Below are 22,417 nucleotides of genomic sequence, written 5' to 3'. Positions count from 1 at the left end.
ATTAGCCTAGGTTTGTTGTATTGTGAGTACAATTTGCTGCGGACCACGCATCTGAATACACTCATGACTCCATTCTATGCTCACCAAAATTATGATCTGCTTCTGTGAATTGCCTTGTGAAAGCCTAACATAGTAAGATCATATTTTATATTTAGCTAGACATGTTGGCAATAGAACAAGCTTTCAAATTATGCCCACCTGACCCAGATTGTGATTTCCAATGGACCGTTTTGGGATTGCGTAAACAACAACAGTAATTGTGTAAAGGCGGGGAAGCAGGGCTGTGTTCTAAACAAAACAACCACAATTGTGCTTGCTCTAGTTCTTCAATGGCACAGCTCGAAGAGCTCAAAAAAGCACCTTATAGTTGAAGACTCTTCTTTGAGTCATAAAAGTGTATTGAAAGGTGTGTGGCTACTTGGAAACACTAATTAGGCCTCTCACTCAAACCCTTGAATATTTTTGTTGTCTTATGTTGCACATTGAACATTTTCCAAAGATATTCTTATCACGTTACTAAGTGTATCCAGTGTATTTTCAGATTTCGTTATCAACAAATGCTGCAAAAAGAACACAAGATGTAAAATGCACATAAAATCAGTTTGGATTCAGTCTTGTGTCAGGTGAATTTTTGTGTCATCTTTAATCTAATAATTTTCACAATCCAAACTGCTCCCTTTTAATTGCTACCATGGTTATGCATATGCTTTTGCATATCTCTTCTGTAAGAAACATTTCAATTTAGCCCTATCCATTTAGGCCAATTCCCACAAGTGTAAGGGGTTAAGGGAGATGTAGTGGGACCAATACGTGAGGTAGGATTGTATGTGATGAAATGTTTGCAATCACGTTCAAACTGGCTGACATTTGTGGTGGATTTGGGATTACAGTATATTCAATCTGACACTGCCTCACTCTCCATTCCTCTCAGAGTTGGATTCCTTGTTTAGTTTACTTGTCTCACAGATATTCATTGACTAAAGGACCAGGGGCCGTATGTATCAAGCTGGTTTAGCATCAACTCCCCCTGTCCATTTAATCTTATTCATTGTGATCTTAAAGGCTAAACTGATCCTAAATCAGCACTCCTCTGAGACGCTTGATACATATGGCCTCAAATTAGTGATACATTATTATCTGCTATGAAGTGAATCTGGCCAGCTGGATTGGTATGTGTTGGTGGTGACTCAGACAGTGGCCTAAAAAGAAGGGACTCCATCGGTCAGCCAGTTTCTCACTACATTGGCAGGATTCCTTCTCTTCTCCTTGACTCATCCTTCCACCAGGGCACCATAGCAGTAGACACTATGTAGGGGGACACACTGGCCATATCCAAAATCTGTCTTGCCTACTACTTACTAAAACTACATAGGCCTATTATGTAGTAATCGTACTACATACCATTTAGAACGTAGCCTACTGTTTAGTAAAAACGAATGCAGTGGACCACAAATATCAACACCCGTCATGAGAATGGATAATCTAATGCACAATTGTGTTGATTCACACCATTCGTTCATTTATGTTCAGCGAGTTTCCTTATCTGATTATCAGATGATTATCAGCTGTTGTCAAACACAAGTGACTCAGAAAAGACAATTTTCTTCCTAAAAAGTGTGCAGTGAATTCTACTAGATAAAAAGTTGAAATGAGTATAACATCCTGGCATTTAAAGCATACTCGATTTTCACATACTATAAAACAATTTTTGCATACATTATTATATTCCTACTATTTAGAACGCACATATTGGTATTTGGACACGGCCACTATCTGTCTCAAATTACACCCTATTCCCTATATATAGTGCATTAATTTGACCAACGAGGAGGCTATTTAGCTAAACTGGGCAAAAGAAATTGCATTAAAAAGAGTGCACTATAGAGAATAAGGTGTCATTTGATATTTGAACAAAGCGAACCACCACATTTAACCATGCGAACCACCACATTTAACCGTGGCAAGGTGACTGGAAATATGGTTGAATACAAACAGAGTACTTATTCCCTCCATAAGGCAATCAAACAGGCAAAACGTCAGTACAGAGACAAAGTGGAGTCGCAATTCAACGGCTCAGACTCGAGACATATGTGGCAGGGTCTACAGACAATCATGGATTACAAAGGGAAAACCAGCCACGTCGTGGACACCGACGTCTTGCTCCCGGACAAGCTAAACTTCTTCTTTGCCCTCTTTGAAGATAACATAGTGCCACTGACGTGGCCCGCTCCCAAGAACTGTGGGCTCTCGTTCTCCGTGGCCGACGTAAGACATTTAAATGTGTTAACCCTCGCAAGGCTGACGGCCCAGACAGCATCCCTACCCGTGTCCTCAGAGCATGCGCAGACCAGCTGGCTGCTGTGTTTACGGACATATTCAATTTCTCCCTATCCCAGTCTACTGTCCCCACTTACTTCAAGATGTCCACCATTGTTCCTGTACTCAAGAAAGCAAAGGTAACTGAACTAAATGACTATCTATCATGAAGTGCTTTGAGGGGCTAGTTAAGGATCATATCACCTCTACCTTACCTGACACCCTATCCCATCTGGACGAGAGGAATACCTATGTAAAAATGCTGTTCATTGAATATAGCTCAGCCTTCAACACCATAGTACCCTCCACGCTCATCATTAAGCCTGGGGCCCTGGGTCTGAACCCTGTGCAACTGGGTCCTGGACTTCCTGACCGGCTGCCCCTAGGTGGTGAAAGTAGAAAACAACACCTCCACTTCGCTGTTCATCAACACAGGGCCACAAGGGTGCATGCTCAGGCCCCTCACGTACTCCCTGTTCACCCATGATTGCGTGGCCACGCATGTCTCCAACTCAATCATCAAGTTTGCAGATGACACAACAGTTGCAGGCCTGATTACCAACAATGACAAGACAGCCTAGAGGCAGGAGGTGAGGGCCCTGGCGGAGTGGTGCGAGGAAAATAACCTTTCCAACAACGTCAACAAAATGAAGGAGCTGATTGTGGACTTTAGGAAATAGCAGAGAGAGCATGCCCCTATCCACATCGACGGGACAGTAGTGGAGAAGGTGAAAAGCTTCAAGTTCCTCGGGGGACACATCACCGACATTCTGAAATGGTCCACCCACACAGACAGTGTGGTGAAGAAAATGCAACAGCGTCTCTTCAACCTCAGGAGGCTGAAGAAATTTGGCTTGGCCTCTAAGACCCTCATAAATGTTTACAGATACACAATTGAGAGCATCCTGTCAGGCTATATCACCGCCTGGTACGTCAACTGCAGTGCTTGCAACCGCAGGGCTCTCCAGAGGATGGTGCGGTCTGCCCAACGCATCACCGGGGGCACACTGCCTGCCCTCCAGAACACCTACTGCACCCGATGTCACAGGGATGCCAAAAAAATAATCAAGGACATCAACCACCCGAGCCATGGCCTGTTCACCCCGCTGCCATCCAGAAGGCGAGGTCAGTACAGGTGCTTCAAAGCTGGGACCGAGAGACTGAAAAACAGCTTCTATCTCAAGGCCATCAGACTGTTAAATAGCCATCACTAGCCGGCCTCCGCCCGGTTACTCAACTCTGCGCCTTAGAGGCTGCTGCCCTATGTACATGGACTCACTGGTCACTTTAATAATGGATAATAATTGATTTTATTTGTAGTATACTATAGTAAATACCACAGCATACTACAGTCTGCAAAAACACTACACTAAATATAACTGTATTATTTGTTTATGTGGGTCAGTCAGTGCCTGGTCCTGTGCCAGTGATAGCGTGGAGGCTGAGTGGAGCGGGAACGGTGGATGCGGATCACACCGGCAGGACTCTGGCACCAACTGAGAGAGGTTTACAAGCCTGCCATGGGGGGCAGCCACTATCTGAACTTGTCCAATTATACTGAACAAAAATATAAACACTAAATGCAACAATTTCAAATATTTTACTGCGTTACAGTTGATATAAGGAAATCAGTCAATTTAAGTAAATTCATTAGACCCTTATCTATGGATTTCACATGACTGGGATTACAGATATGCATCTGTTGGTAACAGATACCTTAAAAAAGGTAGGGGCGTGGATCAGAATATCATTCGGTATCTGGTGTGATCAGCATTTACCCCATGCAGTACGACACATCTCCTTTGCATAGATTTGATCAGGCTGATGATTGTGGCCTGTGGAATGTTGTCCAACTCCTCTTCAATGGCTGTGCGAAGTTGCTGGATATTGACGGGAACTGGAGCACGATGTCGTACACGTCAATCCAGAGCATCCCAAATATTCTCAATGAGTGACATGTCTGGTGAGTTTGCAGGCCATGGAAGAACTGGGACATTTTCAGCTTCCAGGAATTGTGTACAGATCCTTGCGACATGGGGCTATGCATTATCATGCTGAAAAATGAAGTGATGGTGGCAGATGAGTGGCTTTTTAATGTCCTCAGCACAAGTTGCACCTGTGTAATGATCATGCTGTTTAATCAGCTTCTTCATATGCCTCACCTGTCAGGTGGATGGATTATCTTGGCAAAGGTGAAATGCTCACTAACAAGGATGTAAACAAATTTGTGCATAACATTTAAGTGAAATAAGCTTTGTGTGCGTATGGAACATTTCTGGGATCTTTTATTTCAGCTCATGAAACATGGGACCAACACTTTACATGTTGCGTTTATAGTTTTGTTCAGTGTAGAAACCCTCGATTTGGTGTTCCATTGCACTACGCTTTGAAACATTTCGTTACGATGTGCCCTAATGAACACGTCCATGACCTGTTTTGTGTGTCTCGTGCCTCATGGATGGAGATTTTGCTTGTGTACTTGCAAAACGAGTTTGAGTTTGTTAGTGGACATATCCTCCTAATGTTTCAAAGATTTGCTGTGTTGAACGCACCTCTGGGTTGGGACCACATCCAGGTAAATGGGTGACATAATTTTTCTTGCTTAATACTGAGTGTGTTTTAGTGTTAATCTTTACATTGAATAATGCTTACGATGCTATGCCTTTCTTTGTCATTAGAGAAGGCATTCATTTAAAAAGAGAATCATATTGGTGAACAGTACTGTTTTGGTGAAAGTCGGCAGTGTTTCAGGCCGTGCCTCAGACATTGTGTGTCCCAAATGGCCCTATGCGCCCTGGTCAAACGTAGTGCACAACATTGGGAACAAGTTGCCATTTGGGACGCAGACACTTTTCTGTCATCTTTTCCCCTGCTAGCTGATGCCTAAACCTTAGCAGGCAGACAGGATGTCGACTGTGAAAGCGGCGAACATGCCGTTCCCTGATTGCGTTCTTTCTCTTTCATTCCCCAGATGTGGGGAGAGCAGTCCACGCGCCCGCCCACATCACAGAGAAGGTGGTGGAGCTCTTCAGGAGTAAAAGTGAATTTACCTTCCTGGCCTCCATCCAGCAGAAGTTATCTACGTCAGGAGTCATCTTCTCCATCCATGAATCTGAACACAGGTAATGCATATTTAATCATTTTATTACTGGCCTTTTCAGCAGCTACTTTCTCTATCTGCCACCACTATCGTCAACTAACTTTCCCAGCTGTGACTCTGAATGGCCCCTGTTGGAATTGAACCCACAGATTACTTCTTGCAGCATTCATTGAGCATTTGCAAGACGAATTTGATCAGCCCGTTGAAAATATCAATGTCAGATTACTCTGCTTTTGTGAGTGATGGAGGGAAAGGAGTGGGAGATGTGTAACTTTCTGACTGCATGCTTTTCTGCTTGCATGAATTGAAAAGAAAAAATGAGTTGCCCGCTTAAACTGGTAAATGACAGAAGGAAAATCATACTTGAAGGATGAACAGACAATGTAGTCATTGATAATCCAGCATTTGTACAAAGTGCACACTGACATGTTGCTTTAACCTTAATTCCCCCTCCAGCCATTTCAAATAACTTCAGTCACAAACGTATATTATCTCTGTATTTTGTGTGTATTTGTGTCTGTTTGTGAGTTGTGCCCTTATTACAGTCAACACACATATACAGTAAGCTCCAAAAGTATTGGGACAGTGACAAATGTGTTGTTATTTTGGCTCTGTACTCCAAAACTGTGGATTTGAAATGATACAATGAATGAGAACGTTACAGAGGCATAAATATCATCCCCCACAAAAATACTAACCTCCCCTCATATTGTAATGGTGAGAGGTTAGCATGTCTTGGGGGTATGATATTTGATTCATTCAGGATTATCCATAATCATTGTAGCATCCACATTAACGTAGAAGTGTTTAGAAACATATTATATTCTTATATACAATAAAAGTGTCTCCAAAATGACACAATACATTATTTACCATTCATTTCTATTGGACACAAATAGACAATACCCTCAAATTAAAGCTGGCAGTCTGCACTTTACCCTCAAAGTCATTATATCATTTAAAATCCAAAGTGCTGGAGTACAGAGCCAAAACACCAACAAAAATTGGAGCTCACTATATTTTATCTTGAGAAGAATATATTGGAATATAACACGATAACATAGAAAGGATATTTTTCACAAAGTATTGCTGAGTGTGCATGTGTGAAACCATTTGGCAGCAATTACAACTGTCTGTCTTTTTGGGTAAGTCTCTAAGAGTTTTGCACACCTGGATTGTGCAATATGTGCACTTTATTATTTTCAAAATTCTTCAAGCTCTGCAAAGTTGTTGTTCATTGCTATACAGACATTTTTAAGTCTTGCCATATAGCAGATTTAAGTCAAAACTGTAACTCAGACAATCAGGAACATTCACTGTCTTCTTAGTAAACAACTCCAGTGTAGATTTGTTCTTGTGTTTTAGGTTATGGTCCTGCTGAAAGGTGAATTTCTCTCCCAGTGTCTGGTCAGAAGGTTTTCCTCTAGGATTTTGACTGTGCTTAGCTCCATTCCATTTCGTTTTATCCTCACTCTAAAAAATGCTGGGTTACGGGCCTCCTGAGTGGCGCAGTGGTCTTAGGCACTGCATCGCACTGCTAGCTGTGTCACTAGAGATTCTGGGTTCGAGGTCCGGCTCTGTCGCAGCCGGGCGTGACCGGGTGACCCATGGGACGGCGCACAATTGACCCAGCGTCATCCGGGTTAGGGGAGGGTTTGGCCGGCAGGGATGTCCCTGTCCCATCGCACACTAGTAACTCCTGTGGCAGGCTAGGTGCATCGCACGCTGACACGGTCGCCAGGTGTAAGGTGTTTCCTCTGACACATTGGTGCAGCTTGCTTCCGGGTTAAGTGGGCGTTGTGTCAAGAAGCAGTGTGCCTTGGTTGGGTTGTGTTTCCAAGGACGCACGGCTCTCAACCTTCGCCTCTCCCGAGTCTGTATGGGACAGATACTGGTGGACAAGGAGGCATACAAGCAAAGGATGGAGACGACCCTCTCTTCAGGGAACTCAAGGGTGGCCTGGCAAGGGATTAAAAAGACTGATGTTTTGAAGTTGTTCTGGGGATGTAAGGCACACAAAAGCCCAGGTACGAAGAGTTGAACAATTAATTTAGCACAGACATGGAACAGGACAGGAACATGGTGAGCACCGGGTAACAATGACATACAAACGTTAACTTGTTATGGATAGGGGGCAGTATTTTCACGGCCGGATAAAAAAACGTACCCGATTTAATCTGATTATTACTCCTGCCCAGAAACTAGAATATGCATATAATTAGAAAAAACTCCAAAGTTTCTAAAACTGTTTGAATGGTGTCTGTGAGTATAACGGAACTCATTTGGCAGGCCAAAACCTGAGAAGATTCCAAACAGGAAGCGCCCTCTCTGACTATTTCTTGGCCTTCTTGATCATCTATATCCAAAACAGGGGATCTCTGCTGTAACGTGACATTTTCTAACGCTCCCATAGGCTCTCAGAAGGCGCCAGAACGTTGAATGATGACTTTGCAGGCGATGGCTGAAAAACAGTAGCGCATTTGGAAAGTGGTCGATCTGAGAACAATGAGACTGGGGCGCGCGAGCACAAGAAGACTCCATGTTTTTATTTTCTGTCTTTGAACGAAAACAGGGTTTCCCGGTCGGAATATTATGATTTTTTTACGAGAAAAATCGCATTAAAATTGATTTTAAACAGCGTTTGACATGCTTCGAAGTACGGTAATGGAATATTTTGAAGATTTTTGTCACGAAACGCGCCGGGCGCATCACCCTTATTTACCCTTCGGATAGTGTCTTGAACGCACGAACAAAACGCCGCTATTTGGATATAACTATGGATTATTTGGAACCAAACCAACATTTGTTATTGAAGTAGAAGTCCTGGGAGTGCATTCTGTCGAAGAACAGCAAAGGTAATCCAATTTTTCTTATAGTAAATCTGAGTTTGGTGAGTGCCAAACTTGGTGGGTGTCAAAATAGCTAGCCATGATGGCCGGGCTATCTACTCAGAATATTGCGAAATGTGCTTTCACCGAAAAGCTATTTTAAAATCGGACACCGTGATTGCATAAAGGAGTTCTGTATCTATAATTCTTAAAATAATTGTTATGTTTTTTGTTAACGTTTATCGTGAGTAATTTAGTAAATTCACCGGAAGTGTTCGGTGGGAATGCTAGTTCTGAACGTCACATGCTAATGTAAAAAGCAGTTTTTTGATATAAATATGAACTTGATTGAACAAAACATGCATGTATTGTATAACATAATGTCCTAGGAGTGTCATCTGATGAAGATCATCAAAGGTTAGTGCTGTATTTAGCTGTGGTTTTGTTTTTTGTGACATTATATGCTAGCTTGAAAAATGGGTGTGTGATTATTTCTGGCTGGGTACTCTGCTGACATAATCTAATGTTTTGCTTTTGCTGTAAAGCCTTTTTGAAATCGGACAGTGTGGTTAGATAAAGGAGAGTCTTGTCTTTAAAATGGTGTAAAATAGTCATATGTTTGAAAAATGGAAGTTTTCGGATTTTCGAGGACTTTGTTTTTCGCGCCACGCCTATCATTGGATATTGGAGCAGGTGTTCCGCTAGCGGAACGTCTAGATGTAAGAGGTTAATGCAGAAGCTGGGAACAGAGCGTTGGAACAGACAGATATAGGGGAGGTAATAACACGGGTGATTGAGTCCAGGTGAGTGTAATGAATCGCTGATGCGTGTGACGAGGGAAGCAGGTGTGCATAATGATGGTGGCAGGAGTGCGCAATGCAGGGCAGCCTGGTGCCCTCGAGCACCAGGGAGGGAGAGCAGGAGCAGGCGTGCCAGTACCCCCCCCCCCCCCCCCCTCTAGGGGCGCCACACGGCATCCCACCTGGACGAGCATGACGGGCCGGCCAAGGCATGGGCGCTGGACCAGCCGGCTGGAGCGTAGAAGCCAGACGAACCGGCAGAGGCATAGGAGTCTGGCGAACTGGCAGAGGCATAGGAGCCTGACGATCCGGTTGAGGCGTGCCAGCCTGATGACCCCGCTGGAACGTGGGAGCCTGGTGAGCCGGCTGTGGCGTAGACGCCTGGCGAGCCGGCTGAGGTGTAAAACCCTTGCCACCTGCTGAGGCTTGACGTGGGATGGGCGCTTTTCTTCAGCCCTAGCTGGCTGAAGAAAACCTCTTCAGCCAGCTAGGGCGTGGAAGCCAGACGAGCTGGCATAGGCACCCCCGGTTTCATCAGCCCAGCAGAGGAGTTGATGATGTCATTCTTACTATCCTCAACATGGTACTTCCTGAGCCATCAGTCACAGCGGGTCAAAGTAGGTCCCCACGTGTCAGAGATACACACCACCAGCACAGGCTCTCCTCAGGGATGTGTCCCCACTCCTGTACATCTTGTACACTAATAGTTGCACTAGTTCCCATCCTGGCACCTCGTTAAGTGTGCGGATGACACTGCCTTGATCCGCCTGTTGTATGATGACGAGGAAAACCATGGCCCGGTCCTAAATGACTTTGTAGAGTGGTGTGACGAATCACACTTGGTCCTCAATATCAACAAGACCAAAGAGATGTGCATAGACTTCAGGAAGCGTACAACACCTACCTCTGCAACATCTATCAGAGGTCAGAACATTGAGATTGATGGGGAATACAAACATATGGGTGTCCTCTTGGACAATAAGCTTCAGTGGAGTAAATGTACAGATCTGATATACAAAAAGAGTCAACAGAGACTGTACTTTCTTGAAAAGTTGTGATCTTTTAATGTTCACTGTACTATACTGACTTGCTTTTGCAAATCTTTCATTGAGAGTATTTTAACTTTATGTTTTTGTTGTTGGTTTGTCAATGCCAATGTCAGCCAGAGAAATATGCTGAGAAGAATTAACACCACAGCAAGCAAGGTACTTGGAGTCAAACAGACAGGCCTGGATGAGATCTTTAAGTTCAGGGCCCTCTGCAAGGCTCACAAGCCACCCCCTGTATCCTGACTTTGAATTACTCCCCCCTGGGCACAAGTATGGGAAAAACAGAACTAGACAATAATTTGTGCCAGGTGTGATAAGTTAAGTACATGTGCTCTTGGATAGCACAACATTTTTGCTCCAGGGACTGAGACGTTTCTCACCATTGAACTGCCCAATACAACGGCCGGAGAAGGGGATGGAGAAATCCACCCAATTCTACCCCTCACACATTTCATGGAACCTTTCACAGGCCCACGAGAAGCAGGATAGCGTACGCCTGCAGCTCCCGGCAATAGGTCCAGACTTCCCACAGCAGGAAGAGCCCCGTCAGATCCAGACAGAGGGAAAGGAGACAAACTCGACGACGAGGCCGCTGTTGGAGTCAGCACAGATGTCACAGATACAGGCAGACCCAGCAATGAAGGCGGAGGTAGATCAGGCACCAGGGCGGCGAAGCTAGTCTTCATCTCTATCTGTTCCGGACCTCTCGCAGACACTCTAGTCCATATAGCAGCGTGCTGCTGCCTTCGGTTTGCACGACTTGTGACATGGGACCAGCACTATTGGAACAAACCTCTTGATGTTCTCCATCTACTCCTCCACAAGATGGAGGAGGAGAAGCAGATGGAGATGACTTCCTTGGCAGGCAAGTTCCAGGTAGCACAGGCCATTCGGATAGGGACAGACGACAAGGCGGTGACCTGTATAAAAATCTACACTGAGTATATCAACCTGCCTTATGATTTCATGCCCTTACAACTGGTACAAGGTTCACATGTTACGATTATACTGAACAAAAATATAAACGCAAGATGCAACAATTTCAATGATTTTACTGATTTACAGTTAATAAACTCAGCATAAACTCACTGTCAACTGCGTTTATTTTCAGCAAACTTAACATGTGTAAATATTTGTATGAACATAAGATTCAACAACTGAGACATAAACTGAACAAGTTCCACAGACATGGGACTAACATAAATGTAATAATGTGTCCCTGAACAAAGGGGGGGTCAAAATCTAAAAGTAACAGTCCGTATCTGGTGTGGCCAACAGCTACATTAAATACTGCAGTGCATCTCCTCCTCATGGACTGCACCATATTTGCCAGTTCTTGCTGTGAGATGTTACCCCACTCTTCCACCAAGGCACCTACAAGTTCCCGGACATTTCTGGGGGGAATGGCCCTAGCCCTCACCCTCCGAACCAACAGGTCCCGGATGTGCTCAATGGGATTGAGATCCGGGCTCTTCGCTGGCCATGGCAGAACACTGACATTCCTGTCTTGCAGGAAATCAAGCACAGAATGAGCACTATGGCTGGTGGCATTATCATGCTGGAGGGTCATGTCAGGATGAGCCTGCAGGAAGGGCACCACATGAGGGAGGAGGACGTCTCCCCTGTATCGCACAGAGTTGAGATTGCCTGCAATGACCACAAGCTCAGTCTGATGATGCTGTGACACACCGCCCCAGACCATGACGGACCCTCCACCTCCAAATCGATCCCGCTCCAGAGTACAGGCTTCAGTGTAACGCTCATTCCTTCAACGATAAACGCGAATCCAACCATCACCCCTGGTGAGACAAAATTGCAACTCATCAGTGAAGAGCACTTTTTGCCAGTCCTGTCTGGTCCAGCGACGGTGGGTTTGTGCCAATAGGCGATGTTGTTGCCGGTGATGTCTGGTGAGGACCTGCCTTACAACATGCCTACAAGCCCTCAGTCTAGCCTCTCTCAGCCTATTTCGGACAGTCTGAGCACTGGTGAAGGGATTGTGCATTCCTGGTGTAACCCGGGCAGTTGTTGTTGCCATCCTGTACCTGTCCCGCAGGTGTGATGTTCGGATGTACCGATCCTGTGCAGGTGTTGTTACACGTGGTCTGCCACTGCGAGGACGATCAGCTGTCCGTCCTGTCTCCCTGTAGCGCTGTCTTAGACGTCTCACAGTACAGACATTGCAGATGTGGCCAGGGCAATAAATTGCAGTCTTCATGCCTCCTTGCAGCATGCCTAAGGTACGTTCACGCAGATGAGCAGTGACCCTGGGCATCTTTCTTTTGGTGTTTTTCAGAGTCAGTAGAAAGGCCTCTTAAGTTTTCATAACTGTGACCTTAACTTCTTATGGGCAGGTAGCGTCCCACCTGGCCAACATCTGGTGAAATTGCAGAGCGCGAAATTCAAACTACAGAATTATAAATATTTAACTCTCATAAAATCACAAGTGTGATACATCAAACTAAAGCTTAATTTCTTGTTAATCCAGCCGCTGTGTCAGATTTCAAAAAGGCTTTACGGCGAAAGCACACTATGCGATTATCTGAGGACAGCAACCCACATACAAAGGCATGAAAAACATATTTCAACCAGGCAGGTGCGCCACAAAAGTCAGAAATAGCAATATAATAAATGCCTTACCTTTGATGATTTTCTTCTGTTGGCACTCCAAAAGGTCCCAGATACATCACAAATGGTCCTTTTGTTCGATAATGTCCTTTATATCCATAAAAACTCAGTTTAGCTGGCGCACTTCAGTGAATAATCCACCCAGTTTCCCTCCATCAAAATGTATACAAAATGAATCCCAAACGTTACTAATAAACTTTTCCAAAGAAGTCAAACAACATTTATAAACAAACCTCAGGTACCCTAATACGTAAATAAATGAAAAAATTCAAGTCAGAAAATCGTTATTGTCTTTCCCGGAGAAAAATACCAAAGAACGCGCTCTCTTCCACGCATTTGGAGACACTACAGTCAAAATGAAAGAAACTGAAAAACTGCAATTTCTGACTCATTTTTCCAAAAACCAGCCTGAAACTCTTTCTAAAGACTGTTGACATCTTGTGGATGCCCTAGGAACTGCAATCTGGGAGGACTTCACCTTATAATAAAAGTGACAGCCATTGAAAATAGTGGTAGGCTGAATTTTTCTTTTTTTGGGATGGTTTGTCCTCAGGGTTTCGCCTGCCATATCAGTTCTGTTATACTCACAAACATTATTTTAACAGTTTTAGAAACTTTAGAGTGTTTTATATCCAAATCTACCAATTATATGCATATCCTAGCTTCTGGGCCTGAGTAACAGGCAGTTTACTTTGGGCACGCTTTTCATCCAGATGTGAAAATACTGCCCCCTACCCAAGAGAGTTTAATTGCCTACCGTCTGTAAGCTGTTAGTGTCTTAACAACCATTCCACAGGTGCATGTTCATTAATTGGTTGTGGTTCATTGAACAAGCATGGGAAACTGTTTAAACCCTTTACAATGAAGATCTGTGAAGTTAATTCGTAAAAATACAAATATCTTTGAAAGACAGGGTCCTGAAAAAGGGATGTTTCTTTTTTTGCTGAGTTTATAAGGAAATCAGCCAATTTAATTAAAATGATTAGGCCCTAATCTATGGAGTTCACATGACTGGGAATACAGATATGCATCTGTTGGTCACAGATACCTTAAAAGGTAGGTTTGTGGATTACAATACCAGTCAGTATCTGGTGTGACCACCATTTACCCCATGTAGCGCTACGCATCTCCTTCACATAGAGTTGATCAGGCTGATGATTGTGGCCTGTGGAATGTTGTCCATCTCCTCTTCAATTGGTGTGCAAGTTGTTGGATATTGGCGGGACACACTGTCATACACGTTGATTCAAAGCATCCCAAACATGTTCAATGGGTGACATGTCTGGTGAGTATGCAGGCCATGGAAGAACTGAGACATTTTCAGCTTCCAGGAATTGTGTACAGATCCTTGCGACACGAGGTGATGGCGGCAGATGAATGGCATGACAATGGGCCTCAGGATCTCGTCACTGTGCATTGAAATTGTGATCAATAAAGTTTGAGTTCGTTGTACGTAGCTAATGCCTGCCCATACCATAACCCCATCGACACACCATGGGGAACTCTGTTCACAATGTTGACAATCGTCAAACCGCCTGCCGCATAACACCATACATGTGGTCGGCGGTTATAAGTCCGGTTGGACGTACTGCCAAAGTCTCTAAAACGATGTTTGAGGTGGCTTATGATAGGCAATTGAACATTAAATTATCTGGCAACAGCTCTGGTGGACGTTCCTGCCCTCAAAACTTGAGACATCTGTGGCATTGTGATGTGTGACAAAACTGCATATTTTTTAATGCCTTTTATTGTTCCCTGCACAAGGTGCATCTGTGTAATGACCATGCTGACTCGACTCGACTTGGCTTGGTCTTAGAATGCACGACTTGGAATATATTTCCACCCCGCCCATCTGAGCGCAAATGAGCTGATATAAGACAGGTAAATTGCCATACATGGCGTTAGGGCTGGAAAATGCCAGTGTGCCAGTTTTTACGTGACAACATTGCTAACTAATATGGGTTTGACAATAGCGCCTTAATTAACGCCAGCCAAAAATAGAGCCTTATGTGTTAATTTGTGTGTGTTAGTAACTGCTGGCTGCAACTCCTAATGTGTGTTTGTTTGTGTTACAACGGCTGGCCCCAGTGACAAAACTATACAGGTATCTTATCCAAGTCATCTCAAGAACAGGAGGCTGCAATTACAACAGGTATGAACTGATCAAATATGCTTGGAAAGTGGAGACCTCATAGAACGTTAAAAAGTAAACAGTACTGGAGACAACTTGCAGTTTTAGAGACACGTTGCGTTGACTAACAATAAATATTTGTGGTGGCTAATTAATGGTGAATAAGTTAATTGTTTCCTCCACAGCCAAGGTGATTACCTAGCCAGCTTAATTTGTTTACATTTAGTTAGCGATTCTAGAGTTTGTACACAACTTTACTAGCTACAGTAGTGCTGCCGTGTCCGACCTGGGTTAAAAAACGTACATATTTAAGTCTTATTTTATTTGCGTTTGAGTATTTTCAAATAATGTGGCTGAGTCAACTATTTCTATCTGTAAAATTTGAAAGTGTTTTTTATTTCCTATAAATACTATATGTAGTAGAATGTAAAAATGTAATCTGTTTTGTTTGCATTCAACTTTGCATTCAATGCAAATGACTCGACCGGATGACAAGTACCAACAGTATATTCATGTGCCTGTATGGTGTACATTTTAGGGACAGTCTCACCCCTCCTACACTAAATTGTCAACCCATCCTCACAGCTATCTCCTCCTTGATGCTGAGGGTAAAAATAATCCTAAAATGTACACTGTACTCTTATATTTTGTTTAATTCTTTTGATACATTTTCTTTTTTTCTTTTTAGAGGGTAGATCAGCTTTAATATTGCAGATATAGTAGATTGCAGCAACCATCAATGTAATTGTCTGCATCACTTCCAATCCACCATATATTTTTTTGCATATATATATATATATATATATATATATATATATATATATATATATAGGACCAGTCAAAAGTTGGACACACCTACTCATTCAAGGGTTTTTCTTTATTTTACTATTTTCTACATTGTAGAATTATAGTGAATACATCAAAACTATGAAATAACACATATGGAGTCATGTAGTAACCAAAAAAAGTGTTATACAAATCAGCTTTGTACACTCTTGGCATTATGTCAACCAGCTTCACCTGGAATGCTTTTCCAACAGTCTTGAAGGAGTTCCAACATATGCTGAGCACTTGCTGACTGCTTTTCCGTCACTCTGCGGTCAAACACATCCAAAACCATCTCAATTGGGTTGAGGTCAGGTGATTGTGGAGGCCAAGTCATGTGATGCATCAATCCATCACTCTACTTCTTGGTCAAATAGCCCTTACACAGCCTGGAGGTGTGTTGGGTCATTGTCCTGTTGAAAAACTAATGATAGTCCCACTAAGCGCAAACCAGATGGGATTGCTGCAGAATGCTGCGGTAGCCATGCTGGTTAACCTCACTAGGGTAGGGGGCAGCATTTGGAATTTTGGATGAAAAGCGTGCCCAAAGTAAACTGCCTGCTACTCAGGTCCAGAAGCTAGGATATGCATATAATTGGTAGATTTGGATAAAAAACACTCTAAAGTTTCCAAAACTGTTGGAATAATGTCTGTGAGTATAACAGAACTGATTTGGCAGGCGAAAACCTGAGGACAATCCATCAAGGAAGTGCTATTATTTTGAAATGGCTGTTTTTCCATTGAAAGCCTATCCACCATACAAAGACTTATGACCCAGTTCATGATCCCTATGGCTTCCACTACATGTGGCCAGTCGTTAGGCATTGTTTCAGGCTTTTACTATGAAAAATGAGGGAGAAACACCACTTTCAATGAAAGGACAGTGGAAATTTCCAGACATGAGTCCAGCTCGTGACCAGGAGCGTACCTTTCTTGTTTCTCCTTTTCTATTGATGAAGCTATTGTCCGGCTGAAATATGATCGATTATTTATGACAAAAACAACCTGAGGATTGATTATAAACATCGTTTGACATGTTTCTACGAGCTTTTATGGTACTTTTTAGATTTTTCGTCTGTCTGTTGTGAACGCGCTTTGTTCCAATGGATTACTGAACAAAACGCAACAACAAAACGGAGGTTTTTGAATATAAAGAGGGACTTTATTGAACAAAACTAACATTTATCGTGTAACATGGAGTCTTCAGAGTGTAACCATATGAATATGATCAAAGGTAAGTGATTAATTCTATCGCTATTTCTGACTTTTGTTACTCTTCTACTTGGCTGGTTACTGTTTGTAATGGTTTGTCTGCTGGGCGCTGTTCTCAGATAATCGCATGATTTGCTGTCGCCGTAAAGTCTTTTTGAAATCTGACATGGTGGTTGGATTAACAAGAAGTTAATCTTTAAACCAATGTATAACACTTGTATGTTTCATGAATTTTTATAATGAGTATTTCTGTTTTTGAATTTGGCGCTCTGCAATTTCACTGGATGTTGGCCAGGTCCCACACCCCCTAGAGAGGTTAATCTGCTGACTGTTATTTATTTTATCAACTAACTATGTTTAATTGATACTCAATTATATTAATCTTGCAACAATTAACTCATTAGGAATTTGGGGCACCACAGGAAAAGTTATTTAATAAGTTACCGTCTCCCGAATATATAGATATCATAAGTCACTAATTAACCTGTCTGGACTAGGGGGCAGTATTTTCACGGCCGGATGAAAAACGTACCCAATTTAAACAGGTTACTACTCTGGCCCAGGAACTAGAATATGCATATTATTAGTAGATTTGTATAGAAAACACTCTGAAGTTTCTAAAACTGTTTGAATGGTGTCTGTGAGTATAACTCATATGGCAGGCAAAAACCTGAGAGAAATCCAAGCAGGAGGTGAAAGTCTGAGAATTGTAGTTCTTCTTTTGATTCTCTATCGAAGCTCAGGTGTCTGTGGGGTGACATTGCACTTCCTAAGGCTTCCATTGGCTGTCTAACGCCTTCGGAAAGTGGTTTGAGCATTTTCCTGTCACTGGGCAGAGTATAGGAGCTCAGTTACTGAGTGGTCTGCCTGGCAACAAAGGGATTGGATATGCGCGTTCCCGCGAGCGCGCCCCTCCTTCTTTTTCTTCTTGAATGAAAATGCTTTTGTCCGGTTGGAATATTATCATAATTTTACGTTAAAAATACCATAAAGATTGATTTTAAACAGCGTTTGACATGCTTCTAAGTACGGTAATGGAACATTTTGACTTTTCGTCTCTCGTTCTGCGCTCGCGCGTTATGCCTTTGGATAAGTGATCTGTATGCACGAACAAAACAGAGGTATTTGGACATAAATATGGATTATTTGGAACAAAAACAACATTTATTGTTGAAGTAGCAGTCCTGGGAGTGCATTCTGACGAAGTTCAGCAAAGGTAATACAATATTTCTAATACTTATTCTGAGTTTAGGTTGCCCCGAACTTGGCGGGTGTGATGGCTGAGCTATGTACTCAGAATATTGAAAAATGTGCTTTCTCCGTAAAGCTATTTTAAAATCTGACACAGCGGTTGCATCCAGGAGTAGTCTATGTATAATTCTTAAAATAATTGTTATGTATTTTGTCAACGTTTATGATGAGTATTTTTTGTAAATTGATGTGCACATTTACCGTACGTTTTGGTGGGAATACATTTTCTGAATATCCCGTGCCAATGTAAAATGCTGTTTTTGGATATAAATATGAACTTTATCGAACAAAATATACATGTATTGTGTAACATGATGTCCTAGGAGTGTCATCTGATGAAGATCGTCAAAGGTTAGTGCTTCATTTCGCTGTGTTTTGGGTTTTATTGACACATGTCCTTGCTTGGAAAATGGCTGTGTGATTATTTTTGTCTATGTACTCTCCTAACATAAACTAATGTTTTGCTTTCGCTGTAAAGCCTTTTTGAAATCTGACAATGTGGTTAGATTAACGAGAAGTGTATCTTTAAAATGGTGTAAAATAGTCGTATGTTTGATAAAGTTGAATTATGACATTTTGTTGTTTTTGAATTTTCCGCCCTGAAATTTCACTGGTTGTGTCCCGCTAGCGTCCCATCTAGCCCATAGAAGTTAATCATTTCCTCATATCAGTCTCAATCTGAACGTAGTAGACTTCGTAAATCTGCACAAACCCGGATCTCACTGATCATTCCGTACCACACAAATTGAATTGATTATTTATTTACTAACAAGCTAAATGATAACATAAGATATATATAAATATATATACACACACACACATACACATACACATACACACACACACACACAAGGCAGGGTAGCCTAGTGGTTAGAGCGTTGGACTAGTAAGTAAAGGTTGCAAGATCAAATCCCCGAGCTGACAAGGTAAAAATCTGTCGTTCTGCCCCTGAACAAGGCAGTTAACCCACTGTTCCTAGGCCGTCATTGAAAATAAGAATTTGTTCTTAACTGACTTGCCTTGTTAAATAAAGGTAACAATAAAATAAAAAAATATATGGTATAGGTTATTGATTAGAAACTTAATACGATGACAACGGGTCCCTAGTGGACCACGACAGCATGAGATTTAAAGAGAGAGAAAGAGAAGCAACACTTGGATACGTTTGTATACTACACTTAGTTTAGCCCTAATACCTTGCACCGAACTGCCGTTCCTTTGGGTTAGAAGTAATGTAATGTTGTATTTATGTGTTGAAGGTCTTCCTGTGTTGGGCCCTCTTCGGATGGCCTTGTCTTTCGTTCTCAGGTGTAAGTCTCTGATTGTCCACAAGAGGTCACAATGTCCTTCTTCTTAGTTGTTGGTTTTACTTGCACTCATTCTGGAAAAGTGGTCTCCTGAAGACGGCTAATCAGCCTTGTCGATGATCCCAGAGTGGCGATGAAAGCAGTGTAGGACACAATGATTTGAAGAGAATAACCAGATGGTCCTACTTACATTCACCTTCTTAGATACAGTACTTAGAACAGCTACTCAACCGTAGCATTGAATGTTAAGAGGTTCCTTTGTCTTCTTCTACCTCGTGTTGCAGTTTGAGGTCGTGACTAAGGTGGACCAAGCTGCAGTTTATGGTCAGTCTAGTCTGGTATGTTAATTCTTAACTCAATCCTTTTATACCCTCGGGTAGAAAGGGAGTTTACATCATGCTGACACACTCTCTGGGCTCCCTGGGGAGTGGCTAGTTATGAGGCAAGGTATCATATTTTACTATAAACTCTTTAGAGAACTAAAATCCCAATCTTATCGGCACAAAAACATTCTCTTTATCCTTGATATTTTCTACACAACGTAAAGGGTGTAAACCTGATATTCACTGTGTAAAACCTCTTCAAGTTACAATGTTTTCGTTATAACATCTTTATAATAATTTTAATGGCATCACAAAATAGACATTCAATTTCCATATTCCATCTCTCATCATTCCCAATATTCGGATGTTGAAATATATTGTCCCAGTGTCCATTGTTTTATGTTGAAGTTTTTGGGCGGCAAGAGTCTTTAGGTCACAAAGAGATTTTTACCTTCTCAATACTACAATCACTGCTGACCCGGAGCGAGTAGTCGTGCTGCACTTCGCTCCGCAGGTAATATTACATTTCATTACATTACAACGGTTTGATTTGTTTGATCTGAGCAATTTTTAGCTAGCTACATAGCTGTCTTTGTATCAAAGACAATTGTGTAGTTTAGAGTAATTATCGAGGTTAGCTAGCCAGCTATTTTCGTCCGCCGCGACGCCGTTCTCCAAACTTAGTCAACACTGCTAGCTAGCCAACCTTTACCGACTAGCAGCACTGTAGAAACTAATACATTACAACGGAACGATTTGAAATAGTGTAGTGTTAGCTAGCTACATAGTTGTCTTTGTCATAGTTTGATAATTGTGTAGTTTAGAGTAATTATCGAGGTTAGCTAGCCAGCTATTTTCGTCCTCCGCGATGCCATTTTCCAAACCTAGCCAACTTTTACCGACGAGCAGCATTGTAGAAACTAAATACATTACAAAGGAACGTCTTGATTAGTGTTATGTTAGCTAGCTACATAGTTGCCTTTGTATCATGATAAAGGTGTAGTACTGAAACTATCGAGGTTACCTAGCCAGCTACACTTTCAAACAAAGTCAACAACGCAGCCACTGCTAGCTAGCCTACTTCACCAGCCAGCAGTACTGTATCATTTTAGTCATTTTAGTCAATAAGATTTTTGCAACGTAAGCTTAACTTTCTGAACATTCGAGACGTGTAGTCCACTTGTCATTCCAATCTCCTTTGCATTAGCGTAGCCTCTTCTGTAGCCTGTCAACTATGTGTCTGTCTATCCCTGTTCTCTCCCCTCTGCACAGGCCATACAAACGCTTCACACCGTGTGGCCCCTGCCATTCTAATTTGATGGCCCTCGCGTTCACAACCCACGTGGAGTTCCAGGTCTCCGGCAACCTCTGGAACTGCCGGTCTGCGGCCAACAAGGCAGAGTTCATCTCAGCCTATGCTACCCTCCAGTCCCTCGACTTCTTGGCGCTGACGGAAACATGGATTACCACAGATAACACTGCTACTCCTACTGCTCTCTCCTCATCTGACCACGTGTTCTCGCACACCCCGAGAGCATCTGGCCAGCGGGGTGGCGGGACTGGAATCTTCATCTCTCCCAAGTGGACATTCTCTCTTTCTCCCCTGACCCATCTGTCTATTTCCTCCTTTGAATTCCATGCTGTCACAGTTATCAGCCCTTTCAAGCTTAACATCCTTATCATTTATCGCCCTCCAGGTTCCCTTGGAGAGTTCATCAATGAGCTTGACGCCTTGATAAGTTCCTTTCCTGAGGATGGCTCACCTCTCACAGTTCTGGGTGACTTTCACCTCCCCACGTCTACCTTTGACTCATTCCTCTCTGCCTCCTTCTTTCCACTCCTCTCCTCTTTTGACCTCACCCTCTCACCTTCCCCCCCTACTCACAAGGCAGGCAATACGCTTCACCTCATCTTTACTAGATGCTGTTCTTCCACTAATCTCATTGCAACTCCCCTCCAAGTCTCCGACCACTACCTTGTATCTTTTTCCCTCTCGCTCTCCTCCAACACTTCTCATTCTGCCCCTACTCGGATGGTATTGCACCGTCGCAACCTTTGCTCTCTCTCTCCCGCTACTCTCTCCTCTTCCATCCTATCATCTCTTCCCTCTGCTCAAACCTTCTCCAACCAATCTCCTGATTCTGCCTCCTCAACCCTCCTCTCCTCTCTTTCTGCATCCTTTGACTCTCTATGTCCCCTATCCTCCAGGCCGGCTCGGTCCTCCCCTCCTGCTTGTGGCTTGACGACTCATTGCGAGCTCACAGAACAGGGCTCTGGGCAGCCGAGCGGAAATGGAGGAAAACTCGCCTCCCTGCGGACCTGGCATCCTTTCACTCCCTCCTCTCTACATTTTCCTCTTCTGTTTCTGCTGCTAAAGCCACTTTCTACCACGCTAAATTCCAAGCATCTGCCTCTAACCCTAGGAAGCTCTTTGCCACCTTCTCCTCCCTCCTGAATCCTCCTCACCCCCTTCTCCCTCTCTGCGGATGACTTCGTCAACCATTTTGAAAAGAAGGTTGACGACATCCGCTCCTCGTTTGTTATGTCAAACGACACCGCTGGTCCACTTTCTACCACTGGTCCTGCTCACATTGCCCTACCCTATGCTTTGACCTCTTTCTCCCCTCTCTCTCCAGATGAAATCTTG

The 22,417-nt window shown here is 43.0% G+C and overlaps 1 protein-coding gene across 1 annotated transcript in view; it reads left to right on the top strand.

Moving 5' to 3' along the window:
* Positions 1–22,417, top strand: part of LOC115167609 (protein kinase C-binding protein NELL1-like) — a 500,899-nt gene that overhangs the window by 23,745 nt on the left and 454,737 nt on the right. Inside the window, exon 3 of the mRNA XM_029722201.1 lies at positions 5,288–5,438. Coding sequence (XP_029578061.1) covers positions 5,288–5,438 — 151 coding nt within the window. The remainder of the gene's footprint in view (positions 1–5,287; positions 5,439–22,417) is intronic.

This window comes from Salmo trutta, chromosome 29 (assembly GCF_901001165.1).
Source record: "Salmo trutta chromosome 29, fSalTru1.1, whole genome shotgun sequence".
NCBI classification, from domain to species: Eukaryota; Metazoa; Chordata; class Actinopteri; order Salmoniformes; family Salmonidae; genus Salmo; species Salmo trutta.
This window is presented reverse-complemented; position numbering and strand designations above follow the sequence as displayed.